At 28.7% G+C, this 16214-nt stretch overlaps 4 protein-coding genes across 4 annotated transcripts; 1 reads left to right on the forward strand and 3 right to left on the reverse strand.

Annotated features, from left to right (window-relative positions):
• Positions 1 to 1298: 1298 nt before the first annotated feature.
• GO595_006446 (ribonuclease P protein subunit p30-like) lies at positions 1299 to 2132 on the reverse strand (the record flags this gene model as incomplete). Its single annotated transcript, XM_067919800.1, has 1 exon — positions 1299 to 2132. The coding sequence occupies one exon, from the start codon at positions 2130 to 2132 to the stop codon at positions 1299 to 1301; it is 834 nt and encodes a 277-aa protein (XP_067773324.1).
• A 507-nt stretch (positions 2133 to 2639) lies between these two features.
• Positions 2640 to 5072, reverse strand: GO595_006447 (Adaptin N terminal region family protein; the record flags this gene model as incomplete). The annotated part of the gene is made up of 1 exon (XM_067919801.1): positions 2640 to 5072. The coding sequence occupies one exon, from the start codon at positions 5070 to 5072 to the stop codon at positions 2640 to 2642; it is 2433 nt and encodes an 810-aa protein (XP_067773325.1).
• Positions 5073 to 11298: 6226 nt separating this feature from the next.
• Positions 11299 to 12486, forward strand: GO595_006448 (Clan CD, family C13, asparaginyl endopeptidase-like cysteine peptidase; the record flags this gene model as incomplete). The annotated part of the gene is made up of 1 exon (XM_067919802.1): positions 11299 to 12486. The coding sequence occupies one exon, from the start codon at positions 11299 to 11301 to the stop codon at positions 12484 to 12486; it is 1188 nt and encodes a 395-aa protein (XP_067773326.1).
• Positions 12487 to 13780: 1294 nt separating this feature from the next.
• On the reverse strand, positions 13781 to 16108 carry GO595_006449 (RhoGAP domain containing protein; the record flags this gene model as incomplete). The annotated part of the gene is made up of 1 exon (XM_067919803.1): positions 13781 to 16108. The coding sequence occupies one exon, from the start codon at positions 16106 to 16108 to the stop codon at positions 13781 to 13783; it is 2328 nt and encodes a 775-aa protein (XP_067773327.1).
• Between the last annotated feature and the right edge of the window lie 106 nt (positions 16109 to 16214).

Consider the following 16214-nt stretch of genomic DNA (forward strand, 5'->3'; position numbering starts at 1 on the left):
TATTTGATTGTGCAGCATATAATAAAATATCAAATGGAACATCACAATTTTGAAGGAAATATTTAACAAGATATAAATTACCAATTATCGCAGCATAATTTATATTATCATCAACAATATTTATATTTTTCTCCAATAAAAATTTAAGGATTTCATAATTTTTGGATTCGATACATTCATTAACCAATTTACTTATGTCTATGTTTTCATTCATTATGTTTTCATAAAGATAATAAAAGATATCATTGTTATGATATCTAATTGCAAAAATTAATGAATTAAATGATGGCGTAATATTAAAAGATACACCATTTTGTACACATAAACGAAATATTTCTAAGTTCCCGCCTGCAACTGCATATTTTCCGATATCATTTAAATTAACATTATTTAATAACAAATATTTAAAAATTTTAACAGAGCCACAAAACGCTGCATAACAAATTAATGATACACTGTTTCTTTTAAGTAATGAACATATTTCATAAAACTTTTCACCAAGAATTTGATTAAAATTAAAATTACTTTGCGATGAAATCTCTTGGAATTGTGTAATATCATCATTACGTATTACTTGTGATATTGAAGATGTAATGTTTCCTTCTTCAATTAGTTTCTTATGTATATCATTATAATCTTTTTCTTCGCCATATCGTTCAAAGATCTTTTTTCGTGTTTCTTCAAATTTTTCTTGTACATTTCGTTTAGTAATCATATTATTAAAGAAAAAATTGTTTTCGACAATGCTTGAATCAATATATCCTTCATTTACTAACATTTCAATTATATATATTGATTCTGATGATTTTTTATTATTAAGAGATTCATAAAATAAATTAAATATCAATTCTTCTGAATTTGTGTTGTTCTCTTTTTCTTGTATTTGTTTTAAAAATTGAAAATATTTACGATAGTTGTTCCTTCGGGCTACAAAGCGTGCATATATCGTTTGACATATTTCTTGATTAAAGGAAATTGGATACATTGAATCATATAAATTGATGATTTCTTCAACTGATGATTCAATATTGGATTCATTTAAATTAAAAATGATAGCATTTATTGATTGAAGATAAGAAAAATATTCTGATACATTTATTTGATTTGTTTCATTTTGCATTTTCACTTGATATCAAAGTACTTTGATCGTTCGATAAGACAAAAGAGTTCACATTGACATGTGATATGAAATTTTAAGAGTTCATTCATAAACAAATTGTTCTATTCCTTGAGTTATTTTTAATAAAAGAAAAAAGTTAATTTGTTTCATCAAATTGTATTAATATATTTATAGTTTATTATGCAGTTTTTTTCACAACAAAATCAATGAAATCATCCGAATCGTCACTTTGTTCTAAAATTCGTTCTTTCATCCTTCTAACTGTACCAGCGTTCGCTTTTCTAGCCATTCCTTTTGCCACTACATCTCTCACAGCTGTGTTTGTCAACGTTTCGACTTTTGGTAATCCTAAAAGTCGCGCTAAATTTCGAATGTCTGATGGAGATCTTATGAAATCAGGATCATTACTACCACAACCAAGTAATATTATTCTGTCCTTCCCATGCCTTCCTTTCGTGGCATGACATATGCTGGCTGCTGCTGAGATTAATGATTTCATTTTGGAATCTGTTTGGAGAAACATGGAATATTGCAACTCAATGGCAACACCACGGTTGACAAGAGATTTGAGTTCCTTCCAACATGAGATTGGTTGATACTTTGAAACATCTATTGATAAAATATCAATATCAGCAGAAGAACAAGCAGCTTTAAAAACAGAATCTGTAAGAGGAGTGACTGAAATTAAATCATAACGTATAGTGTTTAAGTGTCTGGAAAGTTGATGTATTTCTTGAATATTATCTGTGATTAAATTTAACCTAGTAAATTGTGGAAATTTTGGATAATCAGATAAAACGCATAAACCATAACTCCTTCTGATTGAAGCACTTGAAGCATCTGATAATGTAAGTGGGTCTGGAGGAGGAGGATATTTATTCATTGTAGTAACATTTACAGTCAAAACAACACCGTTCCACCCACACCTAACTACACGGTTAATGCTCATTCGAAGTTGATCAGATGGGATATTTTCTACAGTTTCATACGGCAGGTTTACTTCGAATTCCATTTTGGTGCGGCCGTTTACCTAATTCGATCTGACCAATTACACATTGAATTTTGCAACCAAACCTTTTCAATTCAATTGCTTAGCAATGATTTTTGCTATAGACTGTCGTGAAAAACCTGTATTCCGACAACAAAATCTTAGATAAATCATAAATTTTTAAATGTTTAACATATATTCAGTCCCAAAAATATGAAATAAATAAAATATGTAAAGAAAATCATGAAAAAAGTTTTTTTCTTGTTAACGTTCTCGTTAGTGAAGTGAGTGGAAAATGGGAATATTGGGAAAATCACAAAATTAAATCGAAAAAAAATTTATTAAATATATATACCTAAATATGTTCACTATGAATAATACTACAGTGTATACGTGGGTTATATTAAGGCGTCGGCTCTATAGCAAAAACACTTATTTTATTACACAATTTAATGAAAAAAATCAAATTTCTTCTGATCTAAAAAATTTTCATTTATTGCATTAAATCCAATACTTTTATATATCAATTGTTTACTTCTGTGCGAAAAGTGTTCTTGCGCTATATTCTATTATTTGGAGGTACTGTTGGTCACCTTTAATAGACACCAAAATGTTTTGGTTATCTTGAATCAGTTCTCCCACAAACACTTTATTTTGACCGAAAGCGAATGATACGTATGTTTTGTTACCATTTCTTCCGACAACGAACACATTTAATTCGTTCAGTTGTTGTTCATTTGCTATCATAGCGTCTTCCACCACGAAATTAATTTGACCCTTTGACAATGAGAAACATTTTTTAAATGATTCCTGATCGATATTACCTTCGATTGTTGTTGCGACTTGAGCCGGTATTTTATCGATTGCGAACACGTTCCCCATACTTGTTCTAATTGCTATTTGTAAATCCGTTTTATCCACGTTCCCTATTTGATTTTCATCGATACATATTGGAATTGATACTTCAGTATAATCACCAAACTCCAAAACTGCCGGGAACGACGGGGTGCCCCTAACCGCTATGCCCAAAATATTTTTATTCAGAGCAAAAGCGAAATCTTTTAATTGGTTTTGTGACTTATTCACTATTCTAAGATAAATATTATATTTATCATAGTCTGCGAATAAGTCAATGATACTTGTATCATTCAGCCGTAAAGGATGCCATAAACGATTATTACTTATGTCGTCATCACTATTAAAGTTATCTTCTTCTTCAGGTACATAACGAGTTCTCTTAACGAAGTCGGAAGGAACAATATGTAATACGCCAGAAGCACTTCCCATATTACGTATTAATTCATTCAACACATTATCGTCAAAGTTAACGCCCGAATGTTCAATTGTTTGTTTGTTAAAGTCTAACATATCTTTCGCTAAGTTCGAATCAGCAGATAAAACTCTCCAATAGATCAATGCTCTGTTTTTCACGTCGGGAATGTTTCCAGGTTTTGTAGCTTCGCTTAAGACGAATTGTAATTGATCACGTGTTACGTCTGGATTATGAACAAAGACTTTAACTAATGATGATAATATAGTTAATTGTACAATTGGTTGTTCATCATGAAATGTATCTAAATATGGATCAAGTAATACATCGACGTTATCTATTAATGAACAATATTCGCCTAAGATCCAAATGCCTGCTGCTTTAGCTCGCGCTTCTTTTAATTGGTCAAGATTCTTACAGACAGTGTTAATGACGCTTTCGAATTCGCCAGGATATTTACGTAATAAGTCACAGACAACACAAACACTTTCTTCAATTGCATAATCTGCTTTGCCACTGACTAATGAAACTAATATATCAACACAACGACGTGACGCTTGTGGTAATTTAATTGCAATTTGTCCAATGCATTTAATACTTTTCCGAACAAATTTCACATCAACACTATTACAATATTCACTAAGTTCATCTAAAACGATTTGTGCATTACGATGCTTACAGATTGTAACGATGATATCAAGTTTCTCCATCTTTACATATGATGGATCATTATATTTACAAAAGAACATTCGAATTTGTTTGGATAATGTATTGGGATATTTTTGTACAAATAATGTAAGAGTCCTTAAAACTACATATTGGATTTCATAATCATCAGAATTAACAATGGCTATAAAGGGTGGGATTATTTGTGGAAATAGTTCTGTTGTAGGACGTTTTTCATAGTCCATAAATAAGAAAATGCATTTGAATGCGCCGATAACAACCGCCGGATTACTTTGTTTGAGATATGGAATAAGTCGATCAATGAGGAATGATGCGTCATCAGATGATGTTGGGACGTAACGAGCAAGTGAATCAAAAAGAATGGTTTGACACCATTCACTACAACTGTTAATAGCATTAAGAATTGGACCGATTGTATCTGAATTTAGAGTAAATATTGGTGTAGTACGTTTTTCGTTGAGTTCAAATATCGCTGCTGTTGTGTTGGATACAACCATTGGATTATCATCATGTAAAAGATTAAGTAATTCGGGAAATATATTGGCATTTTCAATCGATTCTGGAATGATATCATAAAGTTTGACAACACCAAAAACTGCGGTCTTACGTACATATGGATCTGGATCAGATAAGGTCTTTTTAAGTGGGATAATCATATGTTCAGCAACATTTTCAAGTTTAATACGACACATTGTACGTACAGCAAGAGCACGTACTAATGGATTTAAATCTTGACTATCTTGAATAAATGTATTTACAGCCATGATAGCTTCTTCTGGTTCGGTTTCTGCATAGTTTACAAAGTACAAATACGTTAGTTTCTTGAGTTCTAAGTCTGATGACTTGACACATCGTAACATTGAAGAAAAAAGACTTTGAACATTTTCTCCACTTCGCATCAAAGCAATAACACGTTTTGCTGCCGTTTTACGAGCAGCTGGATCATTCCCATCTAATTGATCTCGAAGTTGATTTAGTTCGCCCTTTCTTTTATAGAGTTTCGACATGAAAATATTTGAAGATGTTTGTTTAAAAGAGAGCTATCTAAAAAGTGTCATTTTAATGTAAAACATTGAAAAATTTGACCTGATTTTGGAGTACCCCAAAAAAATCAAAGAACGTTAAGAAAACTTGAAAAAAAAAAAATTGTTAAATGGACAAAAAGAATGTATTATTACCAATGATAAATCAAATGAATTCAACATTATCAGTTCAATGCAAAAAAGATGTTGATAAACCATTTAGTCCTAAATCGTTTATGAAAATCAATTTTAACAAATATTTTATGTTTTTTCAAGAAATATCAAAAAGAAAACCAGTTGTAATGTTTGAAGTATTCATCGAGGAATTATCAAAATATTCCAAAATTCCACCAAAAAATCAAACAATTGAAAATATTAGATCAACAATACTTTATTCATATTTAACTTGTAAATGTCTTTCTTGCTTCAATGGAAAAACAGATATTTTTAGTCAATATCATCATCGTGATTTAGTTAATTTATCAATTTCTTTTCTAGAAAATAATATGTCATCTCAACCTTTTTTATATTATCATAAAATTATTATTGAATATAGTGTTCGTACAGCATCTTTTTGTCAAATTTATTTACCCTCAACATTTCATTCATATTTATTAGAAATTAAAAAAAATCAAAAAAACATTGAACATTTGTTAAACATCTGGAGGTATGGTATCACAAATTTTCCACGACTTGAAGAACTCATTAATACAATTACGAATAATCTTCATTTAATGAAAAAAGAAGATATCATTATTCATGTATGTAAATTAATTACAGATTCTTTTCTAAATCTTCTTATAGTTAATCCACAAAGTTATTATGAGTTTACAGAGAAAAAAGTTGATGTACAAAATGCCAAAAAAGTGCAAGATTTTCTCGTTCAAAAAGTTCGTCGTTCAAAACACTTAACGTACTCCGCCCAAATTGTTTTATTATTATTACAATGTTATCAATTAAATTTATATTCTTTAAATAATAATTCACCAGAATTATTAGAAACGTTATTAAATATTTTAAATCAAACAAAAATCAAAGATGAAGAAGAATTTAAAAATTCATTATATTCATCTTTAATTGGAATATGTTCAATTGGGAAAATTGGCCCAAATAATTTATTACGTAATACATTTATCCAATTTCCTAAAGTTATCCTTCAATACATCGAAAATAATAATATTTTATCAACCACAAAAGAATTTAATCATTTAACAGTTTGGTTTCCAATGAGTTTATTATTTTCATTTCCCGAATTATTCCAAAAGAATTACATTTCTTTACTTATGGAAATGAACAATGATTTATTATGGACGTCAATGATCGAGTTAATTTCAGTATTTTTACATTTTTCAGTAAAGAATCCAAAGAATTATGAAGAAATGTTTAAGCAATTAATGATATTATTAAATGAAATTATATCAAATCGTTCATCGATATTAATGGAAAAGAATTTAATCACAAAATTGTTGGATGGATTTGAAGCGAATCCAATATATTTTCGGAAATTCACATTTGAATATGTTTTAAGTTTTTCTAAATTTTTAACATTCATTCTGACAGGAACAGTAAAATGTCAAAAATCATTATTTAAGTCGATATATTCTATGGATATTGTGAATGATAATGAAGATCCTTTAACTATATGGTCGACATCTAATTTAATCATTTTCACACTTGCCGAAATTATGAATCATAATTTCCTTAAAACTAATGATAACTTTATACATAACATTCCAAAGATTACATATCAAATTATTAATTTTCTTAAAAAACATTTGAAAAAATTTAATAATTTGGAAATAATACAATTTAATGATATTATTAAAGATGTCGAATCTATAGCTTATTTAGCTTTAGTACCAAATAATATAAATTCGAGAAATATATCAATTGATTTATTTAAAGAATTATATAAAATCCTTAAATTATATAAATCTGAACAATATATTGAAATTACAGATTATTACAAGAAATTTATTAATGAAATTAAACAACATAAAACTAAAAACGCAATTTGTATAATATTTTCAAATATATTTAAGTTATATCCAAATGTTTCACCTGGAATGAAATATGTATATTCATCAATTTTGGAATATTTTGGAAATCTTTTTAATAAAATTTCAAATAGAAATGTTAAAGATTCATTAATTGATGCTTTTAAACAATTAACTTCAATTGTTTTTAGTTTAACACGAAATTTGGATAATGATTTTTTGAAGTTGTTTAAAATGATTTTAAAATATAAAAAAGTTAAAGAAAAGGTAATTATTATTTCTAATTCATTTCCACCACATTTATATTATGAGTTAATAAAAACATTTTCGAATTTTTTAAATGAAAATGTTACTAAAACATTTTTAACTAATTCGATGGCTTTAATGAATAATTTATTTAAATCTGAATATTGGAAACCAAACAATGATTTAAATGAATTATTTAATGATTTAATAAAGAAATTAAAAAAATTTATGGCTGAAAGTGAATTAGAAACTCATCATCATATATTTTGTAACTTAATTTTTAATTTGATTAAACTTATGGATAAATTAAATATTGTTTTTAGCCAAAAGAATAAACAAAAAATTGGTTTATTAATTGGTAAATGGATTAATTTACATAATAAAAATCAAAATTTAGCAAAAGTTTGTTATAAAACTTTAGTTAAAGTAATTGATGGAATATCATTTAATAAAATAACAAAAAACAAAAATGATAAAATTAAATATTTTAATTTTTATTTTAATTTCATTTTAGAACAACTTAATACAAATGATGAAAATAATTATTTAGAAGATTCATTACCAATTTTAAATTCATTATTAAAGAATAATTATGAAATTGGTATTAATGTATGTTTGCCTTTATCTTTAAATGATAACCCTATAGTTAGAACCGAATTTTTTAAAGTTTTATCGAAAATTAATATTAATTCTGTTCCTCCAATTAATATATATCATAAACCGACTGAAATTGATGTAAGTATAATAAATAATATCATGGAGAAACAAAACATTAAAATGAATTTAATCGAAAATTTAACAAATATTGTCATACCTAATGAATATGAATTAATTTTAACTCAATTTTTTTATTTGATTCCAAACGTTACTAAAAGTGGCGATATAATATTTTATTTAAATCTTTCTGTATTACAAATTTATATACCAAACATTTATTTATATGCTTATTTATTAAAAGTTTTATCGAAAACTTTTAATCCTAAATTTTATATAGTAATTGATTTCTCAGGTTATAATACTTCGTATTTACCAACGATTGAAGAAATTTCCGAATTTATCGAATTTGCGAAATCGAAGAAAATACATAAAAAATTGAACAAATTATTTGTAGTTCATATTGAACATTCACTTTTATCATTTTTCGATAAATGTATAAATGAAATCGAGCCTAAGAAACTTGAAATAATTACTGACATTACACAACTTAATCAAATTATTGGCGAAACGAATTTTTTAAATGTTCAAACACTTGAAATGTTTACAACGCCAATAACTGAATATAAAATAAATTTATTTTCCGATGATACAATTTTACGGATTCATACGAATTCGATACAATTCATTGATCAAATTGAAGAATATCAATCGAATGATGTCATTTTATATTCGAACATTCATTCGATTGAATATATTAAAAAGAACAATTTGATATCGAAAATCAACATTTTAACACAAAACGATAAAACATATTCATTTACTTATAAATCAGAATATAACATTTATAATGAAATCAATGAAAATCTTCAGAAGTTTAATGAAAACATTATCAATAATCAATGGTCATTATTAAATTATACAACGATTCATTCGTTATTATTAAATTTATGTTTCATTAATAATGACATAAATGATAAATTAAGGAAATCATCGTTAAACTTATATAAAAACATATTACATTTAATGAAATTGAAACATAACGAAAATATAATAAGTTTAAATGATTTATCGATAAATAATCCAAATGAAGTTCATCAAATCTTATCACAATTTGTATATTTAATGCCACTATTAAACAGGCGAAATTTATTATATTCTTCAACATATAATTCGATTTGGATCAAGAATACAATAAATTTAATTCTTACTAATAATGAATCACTTGAAAATATTATAATTATAACAACACAAATTCCAAAAAAATTCATTTCATTAAATAATTTGTTTTTATGGAAAAGTTTTAATGACATAAAAACAATTGAATTATTGTTTTATATTGCAATAAATACGAAATATTCCGCATTCAGTTCGATATTTCCAATTATAGCAATAAATTATTCATCTGAAGTTACTTCTTTACTTATAAAGAAATTGAAATTCTTTCGGAAAAAAGAAACTGAAAAACAATTTAACACTTGTTTTAATATAATTATTAGTTTAATAATAACTGAAACTTTCGATTATGATCAACTTTATGAATTATTATATAAGTTATCTCTTATTAGAATCGACGCAATTCATTCGATAGTAAACAAAGCGTCAATTTTATTTAAAGCAATTTATAAACATTTCTTCAATGACTTAAATGAGAATGAAGAAGATTTAAATTGTTTTAATGAAAATGACTTAAATGATTATATATTATTTACTTCCAATACAATAAAATTATCGAAATTTTATTTGAAACTTTTGTTTAATAATGATAATAAAAAGAAAATTGTTGAATTGTTCATGAAAGACATAGACAACAAAAATGAAAAATTCGTTTTTAATTCAATATTATTCTTGTCAGGTATCTTGTACGATCAGCCTGATGAAATTATTCCATTAATTAATGATTTATTGAATGTTAATCGTCGAAATGTTTTATATATAATTTGTTCATCTTTAACCGTTTTGGATTTTGACGGTTACAAGAAAGTCAACTCACTTTTCTACCTTTTGATAACAATTTTCCATTGTTTACAACAAACGATTGTTATCGATTCAATCCAGAATTTGATTAAATCAATTTCAAACGTCTCCGAGCACAACTTTTTGAATGACGTTTCTATAGAAAAATTGAAGAAATTTAAATCAAAATTATTTTTACCTTTAATAGAAAGACCTATTTATTGTCTTTTGTTGATAATATTTAAAGGTTACACATTGAATTTGAATTTCGATATGGAAAAAATTCTCTTGGACTTAAAAAATAAAAATATTATTGAGCCACTGTTCAATATTTTAATGCTAATTTATGATAAAAGTTATGTTGATATATGTATTAATATGAAATTTAATGGTGATGAAGATGAAATTTTTGCGATTTTGTTCAAAATGTTTTTGTTGCATCAAAACAATAAACAAATTATAAAAGTTTTAATATATTTCATGAAAAATTCTCCACAAAATTTCACCAATATTAAATATATAAATTATATAACTTCTGATATGAATCCAATAGTTTTCGCATTGTTAGCAAAACTTAAATCAAAAAAGAATATGGAAAAACAAATGACACCAATCGTGATGTCATTATACGACGATGGGAGAATGCCGCATTTGACCCTGCAGCAACTAAATAAGAAATTTTAAGAAATTCAATTTTAAATTGAATTTAATGTTTATAAAAATTCATTTTCGAGAATATTTTTTTTTTTTTGAAAACAGTGCTGTTGTATCATGTAAAGCAATTAAAAAAGTGTGACGATACGATTTTTTAATCATTATTTGGTCGGAAATGCCTTTTTGATATATAATTTACAACGCAATTGAAAAGACTATCGTTTGTAAATTATTCAAAAAATCGATTTTAGCGGTATGCAATAATTGTCTGTTATTAAATTCTGAAATCAAACACGTTGTTGCGTCAAAAAATTTCACGTATTCGATTCAACCATTAATCCACTAATGATCGAGATAGATCATATAGGATTTAAATGTTCAAAAAGTTATTATCATTCACAATTTCGAATATAATGTACGTGATAATAATATTTAATTTTTGATGTGCAATCTCGGAAACCATTTCGTTTACCGTTAAAAAGTGAAAAATGTCTTTATATAAAACAGAAAAACACTTTTTATGAAATAAATATTTGTGATTTCGAAGTAGAACATGTTATTAAATTAAAATTTTAGATAATAAATATGAAGAATCGAAATGAGTAAAATACATCGTTCAAGATTGTATTATTTTACAGATAATTCAATTTTGAATACATTCTAAAAAATGAATACGGCGGTTTTTACGGTTCTAATTGTGTTCAATGTTTTCCTTCTTTCTTGCAGCAGTTTCATGCAGGCATTTTGCCGTATTGTTTGCTGGATCCAAAGGATGGAGTAACTATCGTCATCAAGCTGATATTTGTACTCTTTATGGTCTTTTACTTCAACGTGGTTATGATGCTTCAGATATTATCATGATGCAATATGATGATATTGCTAATTCAGCCAGCAACCCATTCAAAGGTCAAGTTTTCCACACATTATCTCATGACGTTAATGTTTATCCTGGTTCAGATGCAATGACATATCGTGGAGAAGATTGCACATCTAAAAACTTTATCAACGTTTTGACAACTCTCCCAACAACTTCTGAAGATTATGTCTTCATATACTATGATAATCATGGCGGTCCAGATCTTCTTGCTGATCCAACAGGAGGATACATTAGAACAACTGATCTCGCTAATGCTCTTAGTGAAATGTATATCAACAATCTTTACAAATATTGTTTATTCGGCATTGAAGCCTGTTATTCTGGATCACTTGCAGAACAATTCACAGTTCCAAACATGGCAATAATCACAGCTGCCAATGAGAAAGAATCATCATATTCTGCTGTTATGGATGACACTCTTCATGCATATCTTACAAATGAATTTTCAAATCATTGGTTCAACCAAATGGACAGTTATCCAACCCAAACAATTGGACAACTTTACCTTAATCTTAAATCCCTTGTACTTGCTTCACACGTCATGTATTACGGAGATGAAAGAATGAAGCAATTAACGGTCGACAACTTTTTCGGAACTAAATCAAATTCAATTAAAAGTGTCGGTTTACAACACGAGAAATTTGACACTGCACCACAACGCGTTGCTACAGAGTTTGGTCTTGATTGGATTGATGAAATGGAGTCCAAGCAGCCATTAATGGCTCCATGGAGAGGCAAGTATGTTAGCCTTAGGAAGAAACTTGAAGCTGAAACAATCAAATTAAATAATGTACTTGACACAATTGTTCGAAGAATCGACAATGATAACTATGAACAGATAATGAATGATACTACAGCACCAATGACTAGGGAATTCCAAAGAGTTCTAGATGTATTCTTAGATAAGTTTGGAGAAATGAACCCAGATGACTTTGGAAGATTAATGGTCCTTAAAGCTCTTGCTGCTAAGCATCCATTTAATACAATCATAGAAGTTATCGAGGACGTTCTCTAAGATCGGTTAAATTAAACGAATTTTTTACCTTAAATTTTTGAATGAAACCCTCTAAACCAGTATATCCAAGTATTGTCGAAAAAATGTTTAAAACATTTTTATTTTCTGTTTAATTTCGTGATTCTTTTTATTGAGTATTCCGAATCTTGATGGATTTGTAACCGCAAAATGAATTCAAAAAGTTATTTTTTCTTCTTTGTCCAGAGCCTCCAATAATGAATAAAATGTTTCAATAATTATCATATATATAGAACAAATAAATTATAAAAAATTGCAAAGACATATTTTTGAATTTTTGTTCTATCTATAGATATCGAAAATCTTGTATACAAGAATGAAAACTAAAGAAAAATTATATAAATTAATATTAACCATTATTAGTTCTATATATATTCCGAATTTGAACTTCTGTTTCTATATATTATTAAAATTTAAAAAAAAGTTTGAACTAACTATATTAGAAGAATTAAAATTTCTTGAAATTAAAAACATTCGGTTCGCACTGGGTTGTTAAGATTTGCTTATAAAATTTCCGACAGCAAGCGGCAGGAAATTTTATAAGTAAATCTTAACAGCCAGCTCACCTCATGTTTTTTTTTATTTGTTTTTTTAATTACAAAGTTTTCTTTTTTCCTTTTTTTTCATTTCTCTTTTCTTCTCCCTTCTCCATTTTAAATTTTTCCCTCTTTTTTTAGTGATTGTTTCTTTCTAATTTTTTATTTTAGAATAATAAAGGTAACAAAATGTTGTAATATTAAATACTTTTTATATTAAAGTATTACTTTACTATAAATATCAGTATTTATAAAAAAAATAAATTTTATAATTCGAATATATACTCTATATTTTATATGAATATCTGATAACAAAATACATTTATGAATATATAATTCGTTTTGAAATGTGATTTTCTTCAATGGCTCTATTTAAAACATAAATTGATATATTAATTTTGTTTTTATTCTTCAACAATTATTAGACTTGGTACAATTGTCACTTTTCTTGTTTAATTTTAAAGATAAAAAAAGCATTTTGAAATTTTGGAGATTGCATAAAAAAATGAGATAACAAAATTTTGCCATAATAATTTTATTGAATACCAAATTATTTATATTTCTTTAAATTTAGTTCAGTGGAAAATAAAAAAAATTGATTTTCGACAAATCTGATCTGAAACGACCGTTTATTTAGCATCAAAATCACATCAAACCTTAACGAGGATTTTCATTTTACGTAAGTAAATCCAAAAACAATAAAAAGTTTTTATTTATTATCTTACACATTGTTCTAACATTTATTGCTGCGTGTTACTTTGTGTAAGAACTAATGGATAAAATTGTTTTGTATCCCAATTTTCTATAAGATATGTAACAAAAGTGATAGATATATCAGAATATTCTTTTATCTGTCCTGGCTCACTAAAGTCAGTTGAAGGCTGTACAATATTTGGCGCAAAAACAATTGCCATATTCTTTGGTCCCATTTTCGTCACTGCTTCAAATTGGACCAATTTTTGTAAGAATCCAATTAGATAACCCAACAAGTTCAAATGTGCAGGAGGCAAATGTTTTGTAACGAATCCAATGTAATCCTTATTTTCATGAGCAGTCTTTAAATAAGGAAGTGAATCAACAGGACAAGTTGGATCAGGGATTATCCTAAACCACATTTTGAAAAGGGACAACATATCAAATAACTTCGCGTTTTCGAAATTACAAATTCCTTTTCCATAATCTTCTGCCATTTGTTCGACGTTTTTAATACTTCCAGGTAACCTAAATATACCTTCCATCTCACCCGGATTTTTAGAAAGTATAGCTTCTGCCATTTGATGTACTACTATAGGGATTGGGAAATTGGGATATTTCTTACGTTGGAACCATAAATGTTCATATATTGAAGCTCCGAATTCACAATTTTCACTTTCAATTTGTTGAGGGATTTTGACTGCGTAATTAATCCCTAAATCAGTTTTAGGTTTCCCTATAGCGCAACGTGAAGAAAATCTGATGTAACATAATTGTGCATAATGTGCTACATCTCTATGACGTGAAATACTTTTCCTTGAAAGATGTGATTTAATCCATACTTCACTATTACGCGAAGAAGGGAATATAGTCGTAATGATTAGGAACAATTTCCATGTCCGTATTTCCCATTCAGGGTTTGGGTTCTTTCTTGTTTGCTTAATTAATTGGAAATATACTTCGTCATATAAACTTGGATTAGCTATCAACGTTTGGACAATTAATTCAGCACTATTCGGAGCTCCTTTAATGACTCCAATATATGTAAGAATTAACTTGAAACATTTCACCGCGTTCTTTTGATCATTTTGATTCGCTAACTTTATAAGTGATGACGATAATGGATCTTTCGAAAATTTAGTAATTTGCTCGGTCGAAACAAGTTTGCGATTAAAAACATGGCCTGTTCGATGTTCACGGAAAAACTGTTTCGCGTATTCTTCGACTTGGAACTTATTAATGTCATCGCGAATGTCGCACGGAAGAAACGGCGCTTTGCTATCTGGGAAGTACGAGTTCTTTCGTTGCATTGACTTCTTCTCATCGAAGTTGACAACAGACTCAGGTACATCTAAGAGAGTCGTAGAACGCGTTCTACGATGATGATGACGTCGCCGGTGTTCATGTGCTACTTCGCCGTCGAACACTAAGTTGGCGTAGTTAGCACTGCGGTGGCGACTGGAAATGTGGCGACGCGACGATCGTTTTGTTGGTTCTCCATCAAATGGCAATGTGTCGAAACGTGCGCTTTGATGATGGCGACTATTATTCGATGTGCGTCGCGCTTGAACAGTTGGCGTGCGCGGGCTATCGTCGAGCGTTGCAAATGAATTCATCGTTTGGATGGAACGAAGTTTCTTGGGTGGTACTGGTATAGGACGTTTTGAGAGCGTGGGAACGTTATTGTCATCGCTTGCCGGTGGATGCGTTGATAGATGGCTATCGGTTGGCGCGCTTGCCGTTGAGTTTTGCTCGGAGCTATCGTTTGTGGGCACTTCCGTCGGTTTCGGAGGTTCTGGAGGTTGTGCATTTTCGGTTTCCGGCGGTTTCGAAATTTGTTCGTTTTCGGTTTCCGGAGGTTTCGGAGGTTGTTTGCTATCGGCTGTGGGTGTTTGGGGTGTAATGGCAGTGTCAGTTGTTGGGGGTTCTGTCTGGTTGGGAATCGCTTCGGTGGGATGAGGAGGCTCTGGTGGTTTAATTGGTTCGTTGGGTGCTGGTGGTTGTGATGATGAAATTTGATTCTGATCTGGAGGTGCTTTTGGTTGGGAATCTGGAGAATGAACTTGTGATTCGGAGGCACTGTTTTGCTGTGTTTCATTGTTATTAACTTGGTGCGGAGAAGTTTCTTGTGGCTGAGTAATCTGATTCATTCCATTCGGATATATGTTGCCTTGTTGCCTCTGAACAAAGGCTTTAAACTGGTCGAGCATGATTTGATATTCGGGGTTAATGTTTGGATCCATCTCAATAGGTGTTAAAGTTGTTGGATCAAGAACGATTCCGTCAGTAGGGAACTGATAAGTTGTATTACTTGTAGCGGGGTCGAAGAAATATTGAGATCCATCCGCGAAATATCGGTAGTAGACTTGAATCATTGTTATGATCGGCGACGGTTATCAGTTCCAAAAGTCCTGTAAAAGTCACTGATGGATTCAATTTTCTGAACATGTAAATATAAACCATACAAAACAGAAGATGACA

Source organism: Histomonas meleagridis (genome assembly GCF_020186115.1).
Source record: "Histomonas meleagridis strain 2922-C6/04-10x chromosome Unknown contig_44, whole genome shotgun sequence".
Classification (NCBI taxonomy): domain Eukaryota; phylum Parabasalia; order Tritrichomonadida; family Dientamoebidae; genus Histomonas; species Histomonas meleagridis.